Source organism: Pholcus phalangioides, unplaced genomic scaffold, assembly GCF_987345545.1.
Source record: "Pholcus phalangioides strain wild (caught in Gottingen) unplaced genomic scaffold, Ppha-v1.0 ptg000018l_1, whole genome shotgun sequence".
NCBI classification, from domain to species: Eukaryota; Metazoa; Arthropoda; class Arachnida; order Araneae; family Pholcidae; genus Pholcus; species Pholcus phalangioides.
The window spans coordinates 10,000,001-10,022,447 of record NW_028301611.1 but is presented as its reverse complement, the minus strand read 5'-3'; the positions used below and the strand labels follow the sequence as shown (position 1 = coordinate 10,022,447).

The following is a 22,447-nucleotide window of genomic DNA, read 5'->3' as shown; positions in this document are numbered from 1 at the left end:
CCCCCCCCCCTGAGCCATAACTAGAGGGAGGCAGGGGGGGGGGCAACTGCCCCAGGCAGAAAAATTTAGGGGATGGCAGTTTCAGGTGGGAACAAAGAACACCTTTACAAAATTATCAAGTTTCAAAGTTGTGGGGTGGCGAAATAATGTTTGTCCAGGGAGGCTGAATCATGTTGCCCTGGGTGGCAAAAATCCTAGTCACAGCCATGCCCCCCCCCCCCAAGTTGGATACAACTGATTGTAAATGCTATACAATCTCATCTATCTAAGGCCTGTCATTCATGTACCAAAAGGCCTCCAGGCAGTAACCAGGTGAGCACATGCATTAAAAGACCTGGCATTAAAATTTGGTCCTACATAGAAGGTGGTTGCTAAAAATATATCGATCCACCCAACAAGAAAAGTATACCAGTTTGTGTCCCATCTCACATATCCGGTCAGCAAACTGAGCACATTGTATACCCTTGAATTCTTATCCTTGTTGTAGCCATTGACACAATAGGAAAAACGTATTATTGCTTGTCTTGTAAAGTGTCAGTCAAATGAATGGGAAGGAAAACAATTTTAAGCATTTCAATTGTTTTTCACTGTGACTTTTATTACCTTGGACACAAATTTTTTCCTACAAAATGTGATTAATTTTTGGGGGTTGGCTTATATACAAGTATATATGATAATCAGTCAGTAATATTATTTTATACATTCAATCAGCTAGGTCTTTGGATGACAGACATTACATGTGAGGCAATGATCAAACAGGACTTAACTGTGAAATAAATTAATTTTTAGAAAAATTTACTGCTGATTGGACCAAAAAGGCATATCAATCATACTTATATGATTTCCAAAACAATTGACTACACTTTGATATAATGATTCATTATTATTAAAAGGTATTTAAAGGCTACCTTTCTACTTTCATCTTGATGCTGGTGTGATAGGATGTACAGGAATAAGGAATGAATGGCAGAGGATAAAATATAATTAAGTAATCCGTATGCAACAGTTGGACCAATTAATTGCCAAATGGGAAGCAGGCGTGTTGACTGCGGAGTTCCCCATTTAAATAAGCGTCTCAGGCCTTCCAGCAAGCAATCACACACACCAGGTTTTTCACTTGCTATGTCACTCTAAAAAATGTAATAGAAAAAAACTACAAAGTCAGAAGTACATATATGCATGTTCCTATGACTATATTGTTTACAATATTTGTTTCCAAAATTTTAATATTAACATGGAACATTTTTGAAAGAAACCAATCAATATCAAGCATACCTGAACAGTCTCAACCACACTTGAGCAATGGAATGGTGTAAGAATAGCAAAAGTAATGCTGGTGTGGGAGAAAAAAAAAGAGTGATTTTTTTACATGTGATAGCTTTTACGAGGAATATAGTCAAATACTGAATAATAATACATATATAACACACTTCAAATATGATATTTTTATTAATAATGTGAAAAAAATCATATTGAATATGTTTCAGAGCCATCCTTGCCACCAGATGCAGAGCGTGGTGTGGAAATAATGATGAAAATTACCCCCCCCCCCCAGTACAAATATATAACATGTTTGCTAATTGTTTACATTAGCCAGAGTTCTGTGAACAGCTGAAACAGAGCCACACCTTGTTTCATGATCACAAATTTATATATTTTTTCATTCTTATTTCTATTAATTCGGATACCCATAACAGCTACACTTGCCACATAATCTTAAGGACAGCTGCTGTGGTGGTGAAGTGGTCATAGTGACGGACTCTCACCACAGTGGTAGTCGGCTGAAGTTTTCTGTGGTTCCCAACTTTAAGGGACGAATGCAAGCCGATCTCCCCTTCAAAAAGTCTTGCCACAGGGAGCAACAGGCCTACAAACGGTACAAACGGAATTCAATCATTACACTCATTTCACTTCTGAAATATAGATGGCAGCACTGAAAATCATGCGTAACACTATTCACTTAGACTGTTAGGTACACCCACACTTACACTTCCGGCACAACTCACTAGGTAGTAAATTTCTCATAGATGGCGATAGACCTGAGCTGTGCTCGGTAAGAAAGAAAGAAACCTTAAGGACAGCTCTGGAATATTTCCAAGCTATACAAATAAGCAATCAATCAGTAAATGTTTATAAAATCAATGATACCAAAAACAAACAGAGTTGGGCAGTTTATATCAATTAAAACAAACAATGATTTAGATCAACAAAGTTCCACAAAAATTGGTGGTGAATTTTTAAAAATATTTTCAAATATTTCAGTCAATATTCTTGGCTGACAATCGCTGCTCAATTCTAGAAACCTCCAATTTAAAAACCCACACATTTTTACTCACACTAGTTTTCTAATCCCAAACAACATGCTATTTCTTTGAATGTCATTCACACAGTTTTACGAACTAATCATTGAAGTCAGTTGGAGTTCATAAAAACGAGCATCAACTTTATCAATAAAAAATAGCTATTAAAAATCAATAGTGACATTTTTAAATACAAATTGCAAGTACAAAGTAGAAATGGTTTACCTTTTTAGCAGCAGGTGCTGAAAAATGTGCTTCACAGTAGGACTAGAAGTTATTTCTCTAAGTCAAATCAAGAAATAATGAAAATTATTCTTTATGTCAAGCAATACACCAAAAAACTGTATTTTAATAACCACAGGCTGGACTAGCACATGGCCAAATTATCAAGAGTCTACTGTACAACCTTGGTGTGATGCGTGCCAGATTAGTGAGTATTTTTTATTTTATTTTATTGGGCTGAACACAAGACATAAAACATACAATCAAAACAAATAAGAAGAACACAAAGAAAAAAAATAACAATAAATAAAACTCCACAAAAATGACATTATGATGAGACATTCTGTGATCTTAAGGGATTGAGAGTCCTTCCAGTGGGTCAATATAAATTAAAGAGCTAGTTGGATTATGCAACAGCCTTTTTACAGTACTAACTGGTTAATATTTAATAGGGTCATTTAGATATTTTTCAACTGAACAAAGAAAAAATATATATATTTAAATATAAACATATATAATTAGTCAACATACACAGAATTCATGTAAAAAAATCACATAATCACATATATTTATTAAGTTGATTATAGGAATCGTTATATTTTGATGTTTTTAGAATGAATTATTTTAATTGTGTTGCTTTATGATCCTTTATTGTTGTAGAATGGATTCTAAACTATTGCTTATTGAGGATGTAAATATATTGTGATTGCATCTTATGTTATTATTTGTATGATTATTTGCATGGTATTGGTTCATTATTTTTTAGTATATCTATAACTCTTTTGGTATAATGTTTTATTTGTTTTCTGCACTTGATATAAGTTATTCGATCTAGATGAGGTTCTATTTTGTGTCGTTTCTAACCATTTATTGTTTAAGAATGAGAATTTTATTAATCTATAAATATAGTTTTGTCTTAGTTAGTTTGTGACATTTGTTATATAATTGTTTCTGTAATTTTTGTTAATTGGTATCTTATTCTATTATATATATTATCTAGTTTTCGTATATTTGTTTGATAAGCACCTCCCCAAGCAGTGATTCCATATGTTACTATTGAGTATATCCAAGCATAAAATAAATCGTTTAGAAAGTTATTGTCGATTGTGTTTTTTAATCTATATAGAATGGCGGCATATATGTTCTTAATTTCTTTATTATTTTAACACATTGCAAGTTCCATTTTAGGTAATCTTGTATTATTATTCAAATACAAATACAAATACAACGCCACAACAGGCAAATTGCCCAACGAGGTGGCTGACTTAAGAACATCATGGATCCCCGAGCCATTTTTGGAGGCCCTACCTACTACTACTACACCACACATGCACCCCGCCCACACCCCTTCCCCCCCCCCCCCGCGGAACCCCCCAACGAATCGGTACATGCGGAAATGTGCGTCTACGTGTAGTGAAACCTGACGTGAAGTTTTGTTGTTTCTCTGTAATGCTTGTTATGTGTAGTGCTGCCATCTGCCACTAGTTTTTCTAATTATGAGTGAAGTGTTATGATTGAATGATTTATCATTGTAGGACTGTTGCTCTCCGTGGCGAGACTTTTTAACGGGGAGATCGGCTCGCATTTGCGCCTTGAAGTTGGGAACCACAGAAAACCAACTTCAGCCGACCACCACTGTGGGGTTCGAACCCGGATCCTCGCATCGCGAGTCCGTCACTATAACCACTCGACCACCACAGCGGCCTAGGTATTCCTAGGTAATTGTATTCATGAACAATATCAATTACATGGCAATTACATTGTGAAATATTTTGACATGGACAATGATCATGAATTTTGATTTTCATGTTAGTTAAATTATTTACATTTCTTGTTTTTAAGTAAATATATTTGGTAGGTTTTTTTTTGTATATTTACTTTTTTTTCAAAAAGTTTATTTTTTTTCAGCCAGGTGTTGATTTTGTATAGGTCTTCAACTTTTTTTGGTAAATTTGTGATTTTGGTATCTTCAACATAACAGTATTGTGTCATCTGCGAACGAGATTAATTTACCATTTATATTTAGTTTGAATATGTCATTTATATAAACAAGAAATAATATTGGCCCAACGACAGATCCTCTGGGACTGCTGTTTTTACTTCTAGGAAGTGGACTGATTTCTTTACCTATTTTAACTGCTTGTTTTCTATTAAAGTAGTATCTTTTAAACCAGTTTAATATATTGCCTGGTTCATCAGCTGATTACTATTTCTCTGTTAGTATCCTTTGATTCACATAGTCAAAAGCTCTTTTTAAATCAAGAAAAAAAACTGTTATTGAATATTTATTATGGTTAAATCCGGTGTTTAAATAGTTACTTAGTTCTAAAGTGGCTATTTCTGTATTTTTATTTTTTTGAAACCCATATTGATTAGGTGCTAGATAGTGCTGATAATTTAGGAAACTTATGAGTTGTTTTTTCATACATTTTTCTATTACTTTTGAAAAAATGGGAAAAACTGATATGGGCCTATAGTTCAATAAGTTATCTCTGTCTCTCCGGCTTTAAAAATGGGATGTACAATGGTACATTTTAATCATTAATTTCGGAAAAATACAGAGAGTTTTTAGAATTAGTAATTGTTTGCTCCTCTTCACAATTGCAGTCTGTACCTAGTTCCATTTCTTCTATGTTTTTTGTTATAAAGTCCTCATTGAATTTTTTTGCTAGATCTTTTATTGCTGTCAGAGATTGGAAGTGTATTGTGCTTTACATTTTTATTTAGAACATTGTGATTGATACATTTCTATTGCTGTTTCTTGTTATTCCTACATGCCCTAAATGTATCTCAAATGTGTTTTTTTTTTTTTTTTAATATACATTTTCAGATCTTTATTATATTGCTTGTACTCTAATTCATATGAAACTATATTTGTGTGTTTTTTATATTTTTTGTACAATCTTTCCTTATAATTTATTCTATTTACTATTTCCTACGTGATCCAATCGTTTTTTCTTTTTGGGTTTCATTTTAACTTGTTTTGTCCAGAGATTAGAATTTAATGTTATTCGAAAATTGTATTTATTTTCTAGACATCCCTCTAGAACACTAACCAAATTTATATTTGAAATAAAATCTTTGAATTCATTGTAATTTATTACATTCTAATATTTGTCTTGATCATTTTTCATTCTAGTTTCCTTTGTAAAAAATTTATAGATCCTATTACCAGATAATGACCTGTATTTGAGTTTTGTACACCAAAAATTTTTGTGTAGTGTTTACTTTTGTTCTATAAAAAACATGGTCTAGGCATATTTTAGATTTATTAATTTCTCTTTCATTGCTATTATGAAGGGGTAAAAATGCATTTATTGCCATTATATCAAGGTATATTGAAGTTTTGTTATCTAGGTTATGTAAGTTTATGTTAAAATATCTCCAACTATTAATATATTGTTTTTTAATTTTTTATGTTTGATTCCAGTTCTTCATTAAAAAATAGATATATTATAAGAATGTGATCGGTGTAACAATAATATATCTGCATCATATAATCTGGAAGTCCAATACATAATTCTTCAGCTGAGACAAATTTTCAATGGTTTTTCTTTACAGATTTGATTTTGGTATTTATATACATTATTACTTCCCAAGTATTCAAGTCAATAAATTTTATTCACTTTGTAACAATTATTCTGAGAACTATGGTTATCTCAAATTTTTCAGTAACAGCCATTCTAACAGCACTTTCTATTAAAATTCGTTTTGAGAACTTAGTCCTGATCCAATAAATGTTTCTGAAGCAAATACAGTGATATCTAAATTGTCGGGGGTGGGGGTGGGTTGGAAAACTTACCGAGGAAATGGGGTGAATTCTGCAATGATGGTTTCGACGACTACAGCAAAGCCCCTCAAAATGAAAATGCCACCCGCACCTTTCCATAGGGCTTTCAATCCCTTGAAGAAATGAAAAGAAAAAATACAATGAAACAACGAAAAAATGTTTTTGCAAATCTTATCTCTGTAGTGAAACCTTTATCTATTGATTGTAAGCAGAAGACACACAAATGAAAAATTTAAAAATCAAGTAATCTTGAAAGAGGAACAATCTATAGTGGGAGAAAAACACTTGGATTATAGTCATTCTTATTATTGTGGGAATTTCTGGATTGATTGATTACCATTTGTCCAAAATGCTTCTATTGGTTGGCATTGGCATTATTTGGCAAATCTAATTGGGTTTTATTTAATTGGTTTCTTCCTTTTCTTTATTCTAATATTGGCCATGGAGAAAAGTGGTAATGATGATAAGGATTTTATTAATTGATTAAACAGGGGGAGTGGACCAGGTTTGAGTTAACTTCATTGCTTCTTCTCTTTTATTATAAAAGTTGGAATGTTTGAAGATTTCTATTGCCTCACTGTATAATCAAAAGAAAAAATAGCAGTGGTTGCACAACATGCCACCTAATCAAATCCATAGAAACTGAGATCCTATCCAGGAAAGACTATTTTTTCTCTCAATTCTCCAGATCAGGGCCGGAACTAAAGGGTTACCTAACCTCTATTTTCAGCCATGGTCAACTGCCATGGGCAGAAAATTGTAGGGGGGGGGGGGACAGAAAAACCCCTCAAGCAAATTAACTGAACTTTTTCTGGATATTATGCTGAGGTGAACTCAGAAGGAAAAGCCATCTGGTCAGGGCCATAGTGTGCCTTCTCGTGACCCCAGGCAGCCTTTTCTTGGGGCCCCCCTCTTGAAAGAGTTATTATTACATAAAACAAGTGTAAAGTTTTGTGGGAGCAGCCATTTGGCTCAGGGCTGTGCTAGGAATCAAACACGGGTCCTCTTGCAATCCAGGCAAGTGTGCTACCATAAACACCATTGTGGGTATACACCCTCTTTACCTTCCTTATTTCACAAACTGTAATTTGAAGCACTGAAATAACGGAAATTAGTAGAATCTCCTAACTTCAGCAAATGACCTTCATGTAGGATGGTAGAGAGAATGAAAAAGCTTTTTTTCAACTCAACACATCAAGCAATTGAACTTTATCTGGATATTATGCTGAGGTAAAGTCGAAAAGAAAAGTCAAACTGGTCTTGGATAGGAATCAAACCCAGGTCCTCTTACAAACTGAACAAGTGTGTTACAGTTAAAAAAACTTATAATAAAATGATCAAATTTTTACAGTGGGGGAGGGGGTGTTTAAAATCACATTTAACCCCCCCCCCCCCCAAAAAAAAAATCCTATTTAGGACTCTGATGGCAGACAACAGAAACCTTCAAACATCAGCAACTACAGCAAGAGAGAAGACACTACAAAGTTGAGTCAAACTTGGTCCCCCTCCCCCTTAGGAATGTAATACTCTATACGTTCTGTGACTGACATCAGAATGAAGAAAGGAAAAAATCAAATAACTCTGCTATTGCCAAATATCAGGAGTATTTTGGAAGCATGGTAAATGACCATTCCCAGCAAGTCAGGTCTGAACAAGCCACTTTGGTCAAAGAATACGTTTCATCCCAACTGAGTCAATCAAGGTTGGAAATAATAGTTTTGATTTTATTTGTTGCAGTCAGTCTCATCTAATATTCTCAGATCATGCCAACCAATCGTGTTGGGAAGCACTGAGTCAATATTCAGACTCATGACAGCCCCAAAACTAGCCTGAATCTTATTCAATAAAAGTACTTACTTGCCGATTTTGCAGACGCACAATGACTGGAACGAGTGTGAAAGGAGTCAGATGATACCTCAAGGCTTTTTTATTAACCTATGAATGTACAAATATGTATGAGGAGGAAAATAAACTTTTCACATTAATTCAAATCAATAACTTTACCTGAGACTACTGAAGAAATAAATAAAAAACAATGTAATACAGGCAAATAATAAATTGAAAAAAACTGACAATGTTTCTGCCCTTGCAGGTGGTGTTTTCAAGTTTAAAACAGGAAAGGTTTTACACTAAAAAAAACAGAATGAATGAGAGTCTGGGGTAGAAGCTGTTTGCTGCAGTTTGGTATTTGATTCTAATTTTCGACGTCAGAGTTATAGTCATCAGTTGTTAGTGACAGTATGAGATTAACTTGGCTGCATCAAATATCATTCAGGTTTTTTTTTTTCAAAATGAAATAGTGGATAATTGGATAAGGCAGTGATTTGGTGCCACTTACTAATTGTTCTTGAAAAACCTTAATAAAGAAACCCTTAAAGAAATCATTAAAAAAATTATCTAACTTTTTTAGATCTCCTTAGCTTTGGAAAAATTAAATTTGTGGTTTTTCTTTTTTTTTTCCAAAATTAAATTTATTACCTATTGAAAATCAAATTTTTACATAGGGGAACAAAAACATTTCATTAAGATAACAACAGATGCGAGTAATAGAGCCACTTAAAAAACCATGACCAACAACCCCTTTCAAGTCCTTAACCTTCTGTGGTTCTGTTTGATTATACATGGCAAATACATGGTCAAAAAATATTTTTAGTTTTCTTTTTGTCTTTCTGTCTTGTATGTTTTTGATTTTGTCTTGTCCAAAAACACACACGCATTAGGCTTATACCAATTTTTTTTTGGTACTTCAGAATACATCTATTAGTGTTATTTCAGTACAAAATACAGCTATAGCTCTATACAGTAGTGCTCAAAAGTTTTTTGACAACCATAAGTGTGTCTGCAAAAATTGTATATGAATTTTTTAATGAAATCTATCCTACAAAACATAAACACTGAAACATTAGAAACTATTATGAACGAAAAACTGTGCATCTAAACTTTTTAAATTTAGGCCCCGATTTTATATATTTTATGGGGGAGATTAAAAAAAAAATTAATTCACTTTTATATTGGCTCAAACAAACAAAAAAACAAACACCTAGTAAATAATCAAATTAGTCATGCAATAACACCATAGCAAAGTACAATAAGTCAACACTTCGTTCCAAGCAGTTGAGATTGCAAAATTACTAACCATGTTTGGTATGAACTCAATGATTGTGTTCCATGGTGTGAGTGGGTATTTTCCCCCATTCTTTTTTTTGCACAATTGACAAAAAACCATCAACTTTAAGTAATTTCTGGCTATAACTCATCTATCGAACTCAATCCATAAATGCTTGATGGTATTCAAGTTATGGCTCTGACTTCACTATCCATAAAACTCTAATTTTATTGCCTTTCAAGCAATGTCTAGAAACTTTTGAGCTATATTTACGATCATTGTCATGCTAAAATATCAATAAGAGCGGTATGCATCATGTTGTAAAGGATGACATGGGGTAATGAAATATATTTTTATAACAAAACCTGTCCCTCATGTTTTTTTTTTCAGAAGGTAAAGAATACCAACAGTTAGCAGAGAAGAATCTCACTTTTGCTTTCGTGTTTAACAGTAAAAACCTACATTATTATTGATTTTTACTGTTAAGGTATTTAACTTAAAAACTGCCTTATAACTACCTATAAGAACTTGTAATACCTCCTATGTACCTTGGATTATTTCTCTTGTCAATAAGATTGGCATAATTCTCCCTCTCCCTTGCGCTTCTGTAATTAAGTAATAACGATTTTTATTCACTTGGAAAACAACCAAGCCCATAATGTTCAGCCAATGTTTTACAATTGATACACGTACATTCAGTCTGTGTTTCATATTAAATTCATCAGGTTTTTCGCCCAGAGGACATTTTGAGGGTCTCTCTTTGTTTGTTCTGCCTATCTTATCTGTTGTCTTTGGTCGTATTGAAAGAAAATTATTTTTTACAAGTTCCAGAGATTATTGAACATAGTTTTAAAAATTATGAACTGCCTTGTATTATCAAAATTACTTGTCACTTGAGCTTGACTTCACCTTCTACTTTAAGCCTTAATCATGCTTTCCTGAAAATAAATCTATGAAATATTTTTCATGTTTTAGGGTTTCCATTATGGTATAATCTTACTATATAAATTGATATTAAATAAGAACTAACTACTTTCATATTTGACTAAACTATATTTATCAAAAAACTTTCATTCCATCCAAAAATAAAAATTAGATAATAAAAGCTCACTAACCCCCAAACAAATAAATTTCAGCTATGGGTATAGATAAATAAAGTAAAACTCCCTCTTAATGGAAACCCTTCAGATGTGGTCACCCCCCTTTATGGACACATTTTTTTGTCCACCGGTGCCTGCAAAAAAGAAGTTTTACTATATCTTACTTCTCCTTTACATATGTTAAGATCAGGGCAGTGCACGCAAATGAGTTGGAGATACAAACATAATTACATTTGTCAAAAGACTTGAGCGTCACAGCAAGTGTAAAACTTTTTTTTACTAGAAAGAGTTGATTCCCTGTTAGTGTCATTTTTTGAGAGTTGATGAAATTTTACATGTTCAGAGATTTATAAAATCGTAACAAATTGAAGGAAACAACTGCTCAACTTTGCTGAGTAAGATTTTATCTGTTTATTGACAACACTAAAATAAAAGCAAACAGTATATTTCACCATTAATTAATAATTTTAGATAATTAAAAACTCCACTCTAGTTAGTTAAATTTCTTTGCTGATGTACTATTTAATTAAAAATATGCTAACAGAACAAATTTACAACTGCTTTTGGAATTTTTCTTTTTATTATGTTTTTACGGGGCTGAACCAGAGAGGGAAATTATCGATGAATGAAATTTGTGCAGAGATTATACACTACTGTCTCATATGAAAGCATTCTTGTCTCAAGGTAATGAACAATTCTCATGTACAAATTATATACATAATTATGGTTTTGAGAAATCATAGTTTTGAAGTCTAGAAGTTCAACTGAAAATAATAAATACAGTGATGGAAGTTGATATGCTTTACTGTGTTTTTTTTTTTTTCTTTTTTAGAAACCAAACACAACTACGGTCTATCACTATGGGCAATTCTTCAGTGAGCTGCTAACTTTTTTCAATGAGTGTATTTGAACCCACAACCTTATCAGCTGTTATTTAGACAATTCTCATGCTAAAGAATAGATTAGTAATATTTGTTTTCACTCACATTTGTAGCATGAGATATTGGCCATAATTATTGAAATACTGAAACTTTATTGATTCACAAATGATGCCTATCTATTAAAAAGTACAGGGCAAGAACATAATTACACTCCAGAGCCAGTACAAATAGTTTCAAGAAAAATGAAAATTTTCAACACATACATACAGAAATATGAATAAGAATAATATGATTATTGGAAAACATTTTTGTCACAGTTATGCAAATCAATTGAGTTTTTTTTTAATTTTATTATTGTGAGTGAGAATGAAAAGTGCAAAGTAAACTCTTACTTGACATTGTCTCCTAAGGACGAGGCAAGGATGTGATATAAGTGTCCCAAGAACCGAACTACATCAGCAAATGCACCAATAAGATAAGACATATTTATAAATAACTATGAATAATATTTTTTATGTAAATAATATCTGCAAAAATGCAAGGGAGAAAAAAAATCCATTCAGTGCTTACTGAGAAGAAAAATATTGTATACAGGATTTCAATACAAAGTTATAAAGTACTAACTGCATTTGCAAGTTGATCTACGTCATTTCATAAAAAATCACCACATTTACACAAATCTACCACACACACATACGCGTAAGCAGAATTTTCTCGAGGGGGATTTTCCTTCTGGGGGGGTTGAATTTTTTCCTGCACTATATAACACTATAATCTCAGCTTGACTGAGGGTCTAAACCCACCCCCCCCCCCCCCCCGCGTACGTCAATGAACACACTTACACACTTATACACATAGTCAAAAAATCAAAATTTCTTAGTATGGCTGAGCATTTTCAGCAGCATCAGAATAGAAATAAAAATGAAAAAAAAAACAGTTTGTACAAAATAATTTTTTAAACATGTATAAATAACATATAGATGGAAGTAGAAAAATTGGCATTTGTACCACCAAAAAATGTGCCAAACATAGCCCCTTCCATTCCTTAAGATTTTATTCAAGGACAAGAATCTTGTCCTAAGATTCATTCATTCCTAAAGATTTCATTAGATATAAATGCAATTCACACATATACAGATTATATACCACTGTGGACTAACTATGACATTTGTTCTTAAAGTAGTGAAATTTTCTTTTGCACATTATATGCTGGAAATTATGGTACATTGTTATTATCAATACTTGTGTTATGGCTCCAAAACTATCTGTAGATAAATATTTTATTTTTTGATTGTTATAATCAAAAAATAAAATATTGTAGCCTATTGTATATTGTATGGTAAATCATCTTTAATACATCATTAAAAGAGAGTACGAACAAACCTTGCAATTTCCATGCCAACGCCGGTAAATTTCTGACTTGATTCTGAAAGGGGGAAAACAAATAGAGTAAATAACTAAATATAAGATTCAATACATAACTTATATTTTAAAGTAGGATAGAATATTTTTCAAATTGCTTGTAGGCCAGTTAAAATTTTCTAATGGTCCAAATTAACCCATGGTTGTTCATAAAACCATGTTCTAACACACTAACAGCCACACTGGCAAATGGGCCCTAAGGTTCATAATTTTAGGGCCTTAGAATAAAAATAATATACAGGGTGAACCACAAATAATCTGCCAAACTAAAATGGATGATAGATGAAGAATAGACAAATTAAGTACATATCTGGGAAGAGCACAAAAAAATCAAACAAGTGGTCACAATTTCCATCAGAAAATCTGGATTTAATAGGGAGTTACAAGCACTGAAAGATTGGTGAAGTTCAAAATCGAATGGTCACAAAAATCTACTAAAATGTCTACGTCAACAAACACTGGTTTTAGTGATGTGTTGAAAACAAAAGGCTAACTTAACTAGATCATTGATATAGTTTTGACTCTTTCGAAAGTTGGTGGAATGGGTAAGTTGTTGGTAAATTTGCCAGATTATAGCTAGAATGGAGTTTATGGAATTGGAGATGAAATTTTTTTTTGGCATTTTCATTTTGAACATTTCCCAATCTTTCCGCACTTGTAGCTTTCCCACCATTAAATTCAGGTATTCTGATGGAAATACTGACACCTTTTATAGGATTTTTTTCTGCTCTTTCCCAATATGTGCTTAGTTTACATGTAGGTCCTTCAAAAACTGCAAAAATCAGTGTTTTCTGACACTTGATACATTTTCCTTCAATAATTTCTATAACTCAAAAATGGTTCAAGAAATACAAATACAAATACAACGCCACAACAGGCAAACTGCCCAACGAGGTGGCTGACTTAAGAACATCATGGATCCCCGAGCCCCTACCTACTACTGCTACACCACACATGCACCCCCCCCCCCCCCGCGGAACCCCCCAACGAATCGGTACATGCGGGAATGTGCGTGTACGTGTAGTGCAACCTGACGTGAAGTTTGTTTCTGTGTAATGCTTGTTATGTGTAGTGCTGTCATCTGCCCCCAGTTTTACTAACTATGAGTGAAGTGTTATGGTTGAATGATTTACCGTTGTAGGACTGTTGCTCTCTGTGGCGAGACTTTTTAACGGGGAGATCGGCTCGCATTTGCGCCTTGAAGTTGGGAACCACAGAAAACCAACTTCAGCCGACCACCACTGTGGGGTTCGAACCCGGATCCTCGCATCACGAGTCCGGCACTATAACCACTCGACCACCACAGCGGCAAAAGGGTTGGCAGAGTGTTTTATGTTTCACTTGGGCTTGTCTATCACTCCCTCTACCTTCATTTGGCAGAATGGGTCACATTCACCCTGTATAGTAGTAATTATTAGTTTTTTTCTTTTGTGATGTGCTTTTATATTGGGTTGCTGTATTTTGGTTATATTTGGCATCTATATTTTCATGTCATTTACTTCGGTTGAAAACTTTACTGATTGCACATTTGCTAATTATAAATCAGGAATGTCCCGAAATACCCAGCCGTTTTACTATTACTAAATGTGCTGTCTTAAAATCATTTTTCAGGGTGCCCTTTTACCCAGGTTCGAATTTGCACAATTAGTGATGAATTAAATCAAATTATGTTTCAATATTCAGTTGGCAGTTCTGTTTTATTATCAAATTGGAAATGTAGAGAGGTGTATGTTCCTTGATTTTGATATACAGTGTGATTCAGAAAAGATCACGTAATTTCAAAATGATTCTTCGTTTGAGTTCAGTTCCTTTGATTTTGAAAAATACTTATATAGTTTTGAAATCGGATGACTCTTTGTAAGCAACCTTGCACAAGTACAGTATCAACTTGATACATTGATTACAAACAGAATCTGATAAAATCACATTATATGATTTTAATAAAACTTGAACTTAATCAATTAAGTCATTGTTAATTTTAGTGTTGAAAGTGTTGAAAAGTGCATGGTTGCTTATTTTGATTTGAGTAACTCAATTATATGAATAGAAAAAAATTCATGCGTAGCTATTATTTGCAGTATGTTATAGAATATAATATAGTTTCAAAATTTTTCAGAAGGTATGGAATAGACATTTTACTATCAATCATAAGCAGATACAGGCCCTTCAAAAGAGAGGGGCGGGGTGGGTTGTATTGTGAATGGGGTGGTGGATTTTCCACCTCCACCCTGCCGCTTATACCAATAATACTTTTTTTTTGGAAAACGAGGGGTAGTGGCACCCCTACCCCTGTATCCGCCTATGCTATTAATTCAATTCTGTGCTCGCATAAGCTTGTTTTATATCTCACAATCTCAATAATGCTCACAGTATGATTATGCATATTAGAACTGCTAATTCGGCTGATTCCAAGAGATCTTGTTTATAACATACACTTCTCGAATCACCATTGGTGTATGTTATAACCAAATTCAACTATATATCAGCAAAGTTATTTCATGACCAACCTGTATACACATTTCTAGACATAAAAAAGCTTCTTATACAAATATGAGGTGGCTGAGAAAAAGTTGCCCGTAACAAACATTGATGTTTCAAAGATACAGCAACCCGATTAAGAATGCAATTATAAACAATATATACAAGTGATAAAATATTATACAATGCCCATAAAGAATACTTATGGTTGTCTTATTCTAAGTATGGATAGCTTCTCGATTTACCCCAACATTTAGAGAGATTTAGATGGCTTTTTTTTTCTCAGCCAGAGATATCAAGGAAACAGTTATTTTCCGGATATTATGCTGAGGTGAGCTCGGAAAGAAAAGTCATCACGTCTCCGCCGGGACTCGAACCCAGGCCCTCTTGCAGGCCTTCAGCGCCTCACGACACAGTGCGTGAAATTAGGAAGGCAGATTCATGTGTCTCCAGTGGTGTAGATGGTAGCATGCTTGCCCGGTATGCAAGAGGGCCTGGGTTCGAGTCCCGGCGGAGACGTGATGACTTTTCTTTCCGAGCTCACCTCAGCATAATATCCGGAAAATAACTGTTTCCTTGTTACCCCAACATGTTTGTAGAATCTTGCCTTGAATCTTTAGAGGCCACAATTTAAGACCGGCCTCTTTCAAGTAAATTGACAACACAAGTTAACAAATAATTTTTTTTAAATCTCTGATGGGGGCCCTGCCAGCTCGACCTATACGAAGCCATGGAAGTATTGGACTATAATTAATATTGAGTTAGTCATTCATGTGTTTAATTGGATTTTAAGATTTCTTTAACATTAGACGAACATAAACTAAATACAGAGAAACGAACATACACAAACACACAAAAAAAATGCACAAAATCTCACCGACGTGAGCATCTGCATCTTCACCGATAGGTAGAGAAGTTGGTTTCAGTGAATAAACAGATCTCGAATCAGCATCCCTCGCAGTCAAGGAAAAATCTTTAGTTCTGAAATCTTCGGGGATAGGAAACAGATCTAATGGGACGCCGGACGACATGACAATAGCTTTCCTTTCTTTGAAATCGACGTAAGTTAAAGGTAATAAATAACTGTTGCGTTCATGCTATCGGGCAATTTAAATCTTATAATCTTACTCCTTCCGCAATACACACAACAAAAAAACAGATATTGTCTGATGGTGATGATGATGCAACGTAGTATTTCTGACCATATCAAATGTCACCAAATACTAAGCATTCCGAAATACGGGACGTCAACGAAAAAAAAAATTTCGATTGCGCAACTTTTTTTTGCAATTTTAATGCTTGCAATTTTTTTTTTGTGACATCCAATCTGTGGATAATGCGACAAATTTATGTATTGTTATTTAAGGAAACAGTTTTTATAGCCTGAGGGGAAAAAAAAAGAAAATTTCGAAATTTTTTGGAAGTGGTTTGTTTTAAACGGGACAGTCAAAAATGAGTCATATGGTCACCTTTGTCATAACTTTTCTCGCTTCAACTTCTGTGTCGTCTGGTCTACTCATCAATAACTGTCCAATAGAATGTATTGAAATGTTTTTTTCCCGCTCCTTTTCTATTTACACTATGAACTGGGTGTGTGCCGTTCTCCATAGGCATCGACGATGAAGTTCAAAGGAAAGATGCTCGAAGTGACGAGTATCGGGCATTTTTTAAAGATCCTGACAACAATCACGAAGCTGGTGAAACACGTTGCGTTGCGGCTCACGCCGACGCACGTTTACTTCGTGTTTTCGGAGCGATGCGCCGGTGGGAAATCCCAGCTATGGTGCGAGATGCCTCAGCGGAACTTCTTCAGCGAGTTCACCCTGTCCGGTTATTGCGAGGACTTCAACGAGATCTGCCTGGAGTTTGTGGTCGACTATTTGACGACGGCGTTCAGATCCGCTGTCACCGCCAAATCCGTCAGATTAAAGCTGGTCAAGAAACATTGCGCTTGTCTCTCTATGGCCATCGACTTGCCCTCGGCTTTACCGCACTCGAACCATTCGCGCACAGTGTTGCACGATATACCTGTTTCGGTTGTACCTAGGAAATACCTGAACGAGTTCAAAGAGCCCGAGATGCCTCAGATAGACGTCTCTGTGTGCATGCCATCATTGAAAGTTGTCCGAAGTGTCGTTGACAGGATGAAGAACATCAGTACTTTCCTCATCATATCTGCGGATCTGGATGGGCATTTCATGCTCAAAGTTATGACTGACACCGTAGACATTACTACTCATTTCGAAAATGTAGTTATAAGCACCGACTCCAAGACGAGCTCTGTGTCCCCAGCCGAAGTGAGAGTTGACATTCGCAAGGTTAGCCAGTTCTTGTACGGACAGACTATCAATCCCGATGAGGTTATATGTAACATAGCTAATAAGTGGTTGGTTCAGTTTTTTCTCATTCGTGCTGATGTTACCTTGCAATTTGTTCTGCCGAATATTGCTGCTTAAAATGAATGTAATATGTTAAGTAGTTATGTAATGTATGACAATAATACCATGCATGACAATTTCTGTTTGAAGACTGTTTTCCTGATCTATCATTGATAAGTCTTTTAACTGTTTTGTGTGGTTGACGTTTGAATGCTTACAGAATGGTATTCCTTCCAATATGATACATTGGGGTCATATTTGACAGTAGAACCCCTCTTAACAGACACCCAAAGTAATTTCTCCCTGATTAATGGTCACTCTCTCTTTTACGGATGAATTTTTTTGTCCCACTGGTGTCCGCAAAAGAGGTTGTTATATTTGAAAGTGTTAAGATTGGCCTTGCCTATAGCATTCTTACCAACCCTGATAACCACTTGCATGAAAATCATTCTTCCTACTGCTATTATACAAGTTCTTACCACATTTAAAAAGTTCTAGAACTTATTTTATTATGGAAGAACGATATACAGATGAAACCCTTTTATTGAAGGTTTCCTTCGAAGTAACTACCTGGTGCACAATTATGTATTTTCGCCATCCTTAATACAAAAACAAATGAATTGTCTCTTTTTGTCACATCCAGTACCTTTACTGCTCTTCTTCAGAATCAGAATTTTCTTTTAAAAAAATTCTTCAGAAGAAAGGGAGAAAAAGATGTCACATGGGTGGAAGAAGCTGGTTTTGATAAGTAATCTGACACAAGAAGGGAATCCCCCCTTGACTTCGTCTTTTAAAGATCTGGTTGCTCGTCTCACTGAATCAGGCATGTTTCAGGACTCTGTCCCTTCTAGTGTCACATTATGTGTCAAAAAAAATCCTGATACTTCCACGTTCAGTATATCTGGTGTTTGGTCAGAACATAACTCCAAAATCACATTTTTGAGATATAAGCATTTTAATTTAAAAATCAAAAATAAAGCATACACACAAATAAAAATATACATCAATGTTTAGTCATACACGCGTATTTGTGCATCTATGTCACGTCTAATTAGCAAAACCTACTTTTAGATCAAAAAGCCTTTTGAAGATATGTTCTGAACACGCCACAAATATTCCCTTGATCTCATCCCATGTAACGTTCTTTGGATAAAAAGAATTTGCTTAAGGGATAACGATTCTGTCTCAAGTTCCAAAGTGGTATAGCAAATAATGATGAAAGTACTGAAGGATGCGACTAAACAGGGGGCTTACAATCCACATTTATAAATGATGGCAACAATACATTATGCAGGGTAGCTACTTCGAAGAGAACCAAAAAACAATTTTCATCTACTTCATGCTTTCATAACTTTTTTAAACATAGTGGTAAACGAGAAAGGTACAAATATTAAATGTCAACTCAGCAAAAAATGTTTCCAATCAAATACGGTGGATTGAATTAATAAAATAGTTTAACCTCATTTCTGTTGAAAAATTACCAAATTTGATCTTACATGTATAGCTATATATACTTACACCTGAATTTTTAATTCCAGATTTAAAGAAAAATTCTAGAATTACAGCTTAATACTTATGTTTTTTTAAAGATTCAAATGTCAATTTGCTAGTGCAATAAAATAATGATTTGTGAGACACAGAAAAGAGTGCGATATATACTTTTAGGAACTAAAAGTGTTCTCTTCCCCTAGGAACTTCTAACATGACAGACTATATTTACAGTTGTGTAGCAAAGATACATAAAATTTTAGGCACCAATAGATTTTCGTCATCACCACCTGGGATTTGTCTAGCTAGACTAGACAAACTTACAAAATCAACTGAAGTAAATCAAAAGGCTTTTACCCCACAGTGGGAAATATTGACCACTTTGGGAAAACTAGTCTAATATATAGTCTCGATTTTTTTTTAACATTTGTTGAAAAAATTACCTGAAAACCAGTGGTTTTTTTCTTCTAAGAATAAGCTATATGATCCTATTTTGAAATGAAAATTCATGAAGCTCAACACAAAACGAGATGAAATGTGTAAACTACTTTATTTTCAGGATTGAATGAAAACCTCTAACAAATCTTGCATAACAATATATTCAGTCACTGACTAATGTCACAAAACCTACAAATTAACATTGGAATACAGATTAAAAGAAACATCTGGTATCCGCAGTAAAACAAACATGAAAATTTAAAAACTAATGTCAATCAAGTTATCTGGTTATAAACCCAATAACTAAAATATATATAACATTTATAATTAATGTTCTTATCGAATGCCATGAATAAAGGATCCCAAAAAAAATATTTTTTATTTTGAAAAAGACATACAAATATAAATGCTAATGATCAGATTTTTTTTTATACAGCTATAATACAGCAAAATATGAAATGCATCCATTACACAAACAAAGCAGAATTTGTCTCAATCTTACAAATTTCACGGAAAAAAAAATCTGAAGACAATGAATCTGCTTTAGTGTAAAAAAATCCTTAGTCATTGCTAGTCCCCATTTATCAAGACTAGTTCCTGTTTCTATAATGGTTTCAAAAGATCAATAGAAAGGAAAAGGAAGTTTCACAGAGCAGATGATATATTGATGATAGATATAACATTGATTAGCTGCACGGATTGGCCAACTTCCTCACCAAATCAGATTTCAACTGTGGAATGAGACTTATCTTGAGAAGTTTGCTGCTAGAATATTTACCCCTAATAGCCTGTAAGAAAATAATTCAGTCTTTAATAATTTTCACAAAAACAGTTTAGTTGAAATAAATTTTCACAATTTCTATAATAAAATTCTCTAGTGAATAGCTTGAGAATACATACAATAAAACCCCTTAATTATTCGAGCGAATTAACTGGGAAGTGGATAAATCTTACTATGAAAATTTTAACTCAATGTTCAGCTCTTCTTTATATGTTGGTTTTTGTTATGCAAGATTTCATATTAAATGTCTTTTACCAAAAATGAAATATTTTGACAACGCAATGGGGACAGTTTACATTACCACATACAATTCGGTCAGTGGGTAAATTCTTTGGAAATAAGTTGTCCTTAAAATGTTTTTTTCTATAATTGTATAATTGTAATAGATACGAGATTAATCAATAGTGTGATTTTGCTATTAGTCGTTAGGATAACATTTTAAATCAATTTAGAATACTTTTGTTACATTACACATACATATAGGACATCCTATTTCAATACACAACAGATATTAACTTCATAAAACAAGCAATCTTCATTAGAAAGATCTTTAAAATACCTCTCCTGTAAAATTCCTTTTTTTATGATCTTCCAACTTATACTGCATTGATGATATACTGCATTAAAAACCTTCAACAGATTGAATTTGAAAAGATAGACCACTGATTTCTCAACCCCTTTTGAATGCTAAAACAATTTACCAAATCCTACAATGTTTTTCAAAGAGTGACACTTTAAAAAACAAGAATCTTGTGCGATGGAAAATTCACAATCCGACAAGTCAGTGAGCCAGGAATGACAGTCTAAGTGAGCAACAGAATGAGTGACAGTGATTGAATGTATGGCAGTGAGTAACAACGGCAGTAAATGAACAACCTAAAGATCAAGTGACAGTGACATAATATGTAAGTCACTGACTTATTATTCACTCAAATCATTTATTCACTTCAAACAGTTTTCAATTTTCCTGGCAGTCAGTTGCAGATAAATTTTCCTGACACCGATAGAAAAGGAGGAATTTTCGTCGTAATTGATCTGGTGCCTGGATGCTTTTACAATTTGTCAAGCCTTGCCTTATAAATACCAGCTTCTGTACTGTGAGTGATAATATAACTCATCTGGACAGAGGACTAAAAAATATGTATCTGGGATATGTAGTTTAAAAATTACAAAATTTGTCTGAAATAAGACCTATGAGCTTGATAAAAGATAAAGTTCCTCGTCCTAGTTCTCATCCTAAATCAAATTACACATAGCTTTACAAACTAAGCTTCTGTAAATTTTACCAAGAGAACTTTTTAAAACAAATTGTAAATGATAGATGGGCCAAAATAGTTATCACTAGGGCTCAGAAAAAAAACGAGGAATTTAAAAATCTTGAAAATATGTATTTATGACCTAAGAAACGTGAAACTACCTTTCTCTGTTAATAAACAATAACTGAAAAGGGAACGTTAATTCACATTTAAAATTCTCACCAGATTTGAATGAAAACCATGCCTACCTTACTTTAAATGCAGTACTGAAAAACAGTTGAACATTTAAAACTGCATTTTATAAGAAAAGCATACTTTGTTTCCTGTAAGAAATATCTGAAGAAACCTTTCTTCAAAAAAAGGTTTTTTTACAAATTCAGGAAAAATTTACCAGATGGAACAATATGTGAAAGAGACTTGTCATAAACCAGACATCTACAATGATTGTTTCTCAAGCTGAATTGCGATGCCACTGCACATTAAACTGATTTTACGTCGAACTTTTAAACATTTAACAAAATATAATGGTACTATCTGTCCTTTTACACTGAAGCACAACTCTCTGAAAACTGATAAAATAGCAATAAATTTCCTATATCAGTTAAGCTAAAAATTTATGCATGTTCTATACCTAACCACCTGCGTGAAGTTACTGCTACTATTAATACTTAACCATACATGCACCTCGTACACATTCCTCTATGTAACGAATTGATACATGTCTGAATGTATGTGTTGTGAACCTAATGTACAGTTTGTTTCTGTGCAATGCTTGTTATAGGTAGTGCTGTCATCTGCCATCGATTT

General features: G+C 33.8%; 3 protein-coding genes across 5 annotated transcripts in view; 1 reads left to right on the top strand and 2 right to left on the bottom strand.

Moving 5' to 3' along the window:
* LOC149071703 (mitochondrial outer membrane protein SLC25A46-like) overlaps nucleotides 1-16,460 on the bottom strand; it is a 30,453-nt gene extending 13,993 nt beyond the window's left edge. The window contains exons 1-8 of one of the 2 annotated variants that reach the window (XM_089247629.1): nucleotides 16,177-16,460; nucleotides 12,783-12,825; nucleotides 11,792-11,849; nucleotides 8,170-8,247; nucleotides 6,325-6,425; nucleotides 2,526-2,582; nucleotides 1,276-1,333; nucleotides 909-1,130 (exon numbers count right to left, since the gene is read on the bottom strand). In XM_089247629.1, the coding sequence (XP_089103755.1) occupies nucleotides 909-1,130; nucleotides 1,276-1,333; nucleotides 2,526-2,582; nucleotides 6,325-6,425; nucleotides 8,170-8,247; nucleotides 11,792-11,849; nucleotides 12,783-12,825; nucleotides 16,177-16,330 (771 nt within the window). In that variant the 5' untranslated portion in view covers nucleotides 16,331-16,460. The remainder of the gene's footprint in view (nucleotides 1-908; nucleotides 1,131-1,275; nucleotides 1,334-2,525; nucleotides 2,583-6,324; nucleotides 6,426-8,169; nucleotides 8,248-11,791; nucleotides 11,850-12,782; nucleotides 12,826-16,176) is intronic. The other variant, XM_089247630.1, reaches the window with a different exon arrangement.
* Nucleotides 16,461-16,794: 334 nt separating this feature from the next.
* On the top strand, nucleotides 16,795-17,826 carry Hus1-like (Hus1-like checkpoint clamp component). Its single transcript, XM_089247857.1, has one exon. It carries the CDS (start codon nucleotides 16,919-16,921, stop codon nucleotides 17,753-17,755), a length of 837 nt encoding a protein of 278 aa, XP_089103983.1. The 5' UTR covers nucleotides 16,795-16,918; the 3' UTR covers nucleotides 17,756-17,826.
* Nucleotides 17,827-19,696: 1,870 nt separating this feature from the next.
* The window catches only part of CycB (Cyclin B), a 24,724-nt gene continuing 21,973 nt past the window's right edge, over nucleotides 19,697-22,447 (bottom strand). For both annotated transcript variants that reach the window (XM_089247653.1, XM_089247652.1), the window contains exon 8: nucleotides 19,697-20,391. In XM_089247653.1, the coding sequence (XP_089103779.1) occupies nucleotides 20,290-20,391 (102 nt within the window). In that variant the 3' untranslated portion in view covers nucleotides 19,697-20,289. The remainder of the gene's footprint in view (nucleotides 20,392-22,447) is intronic.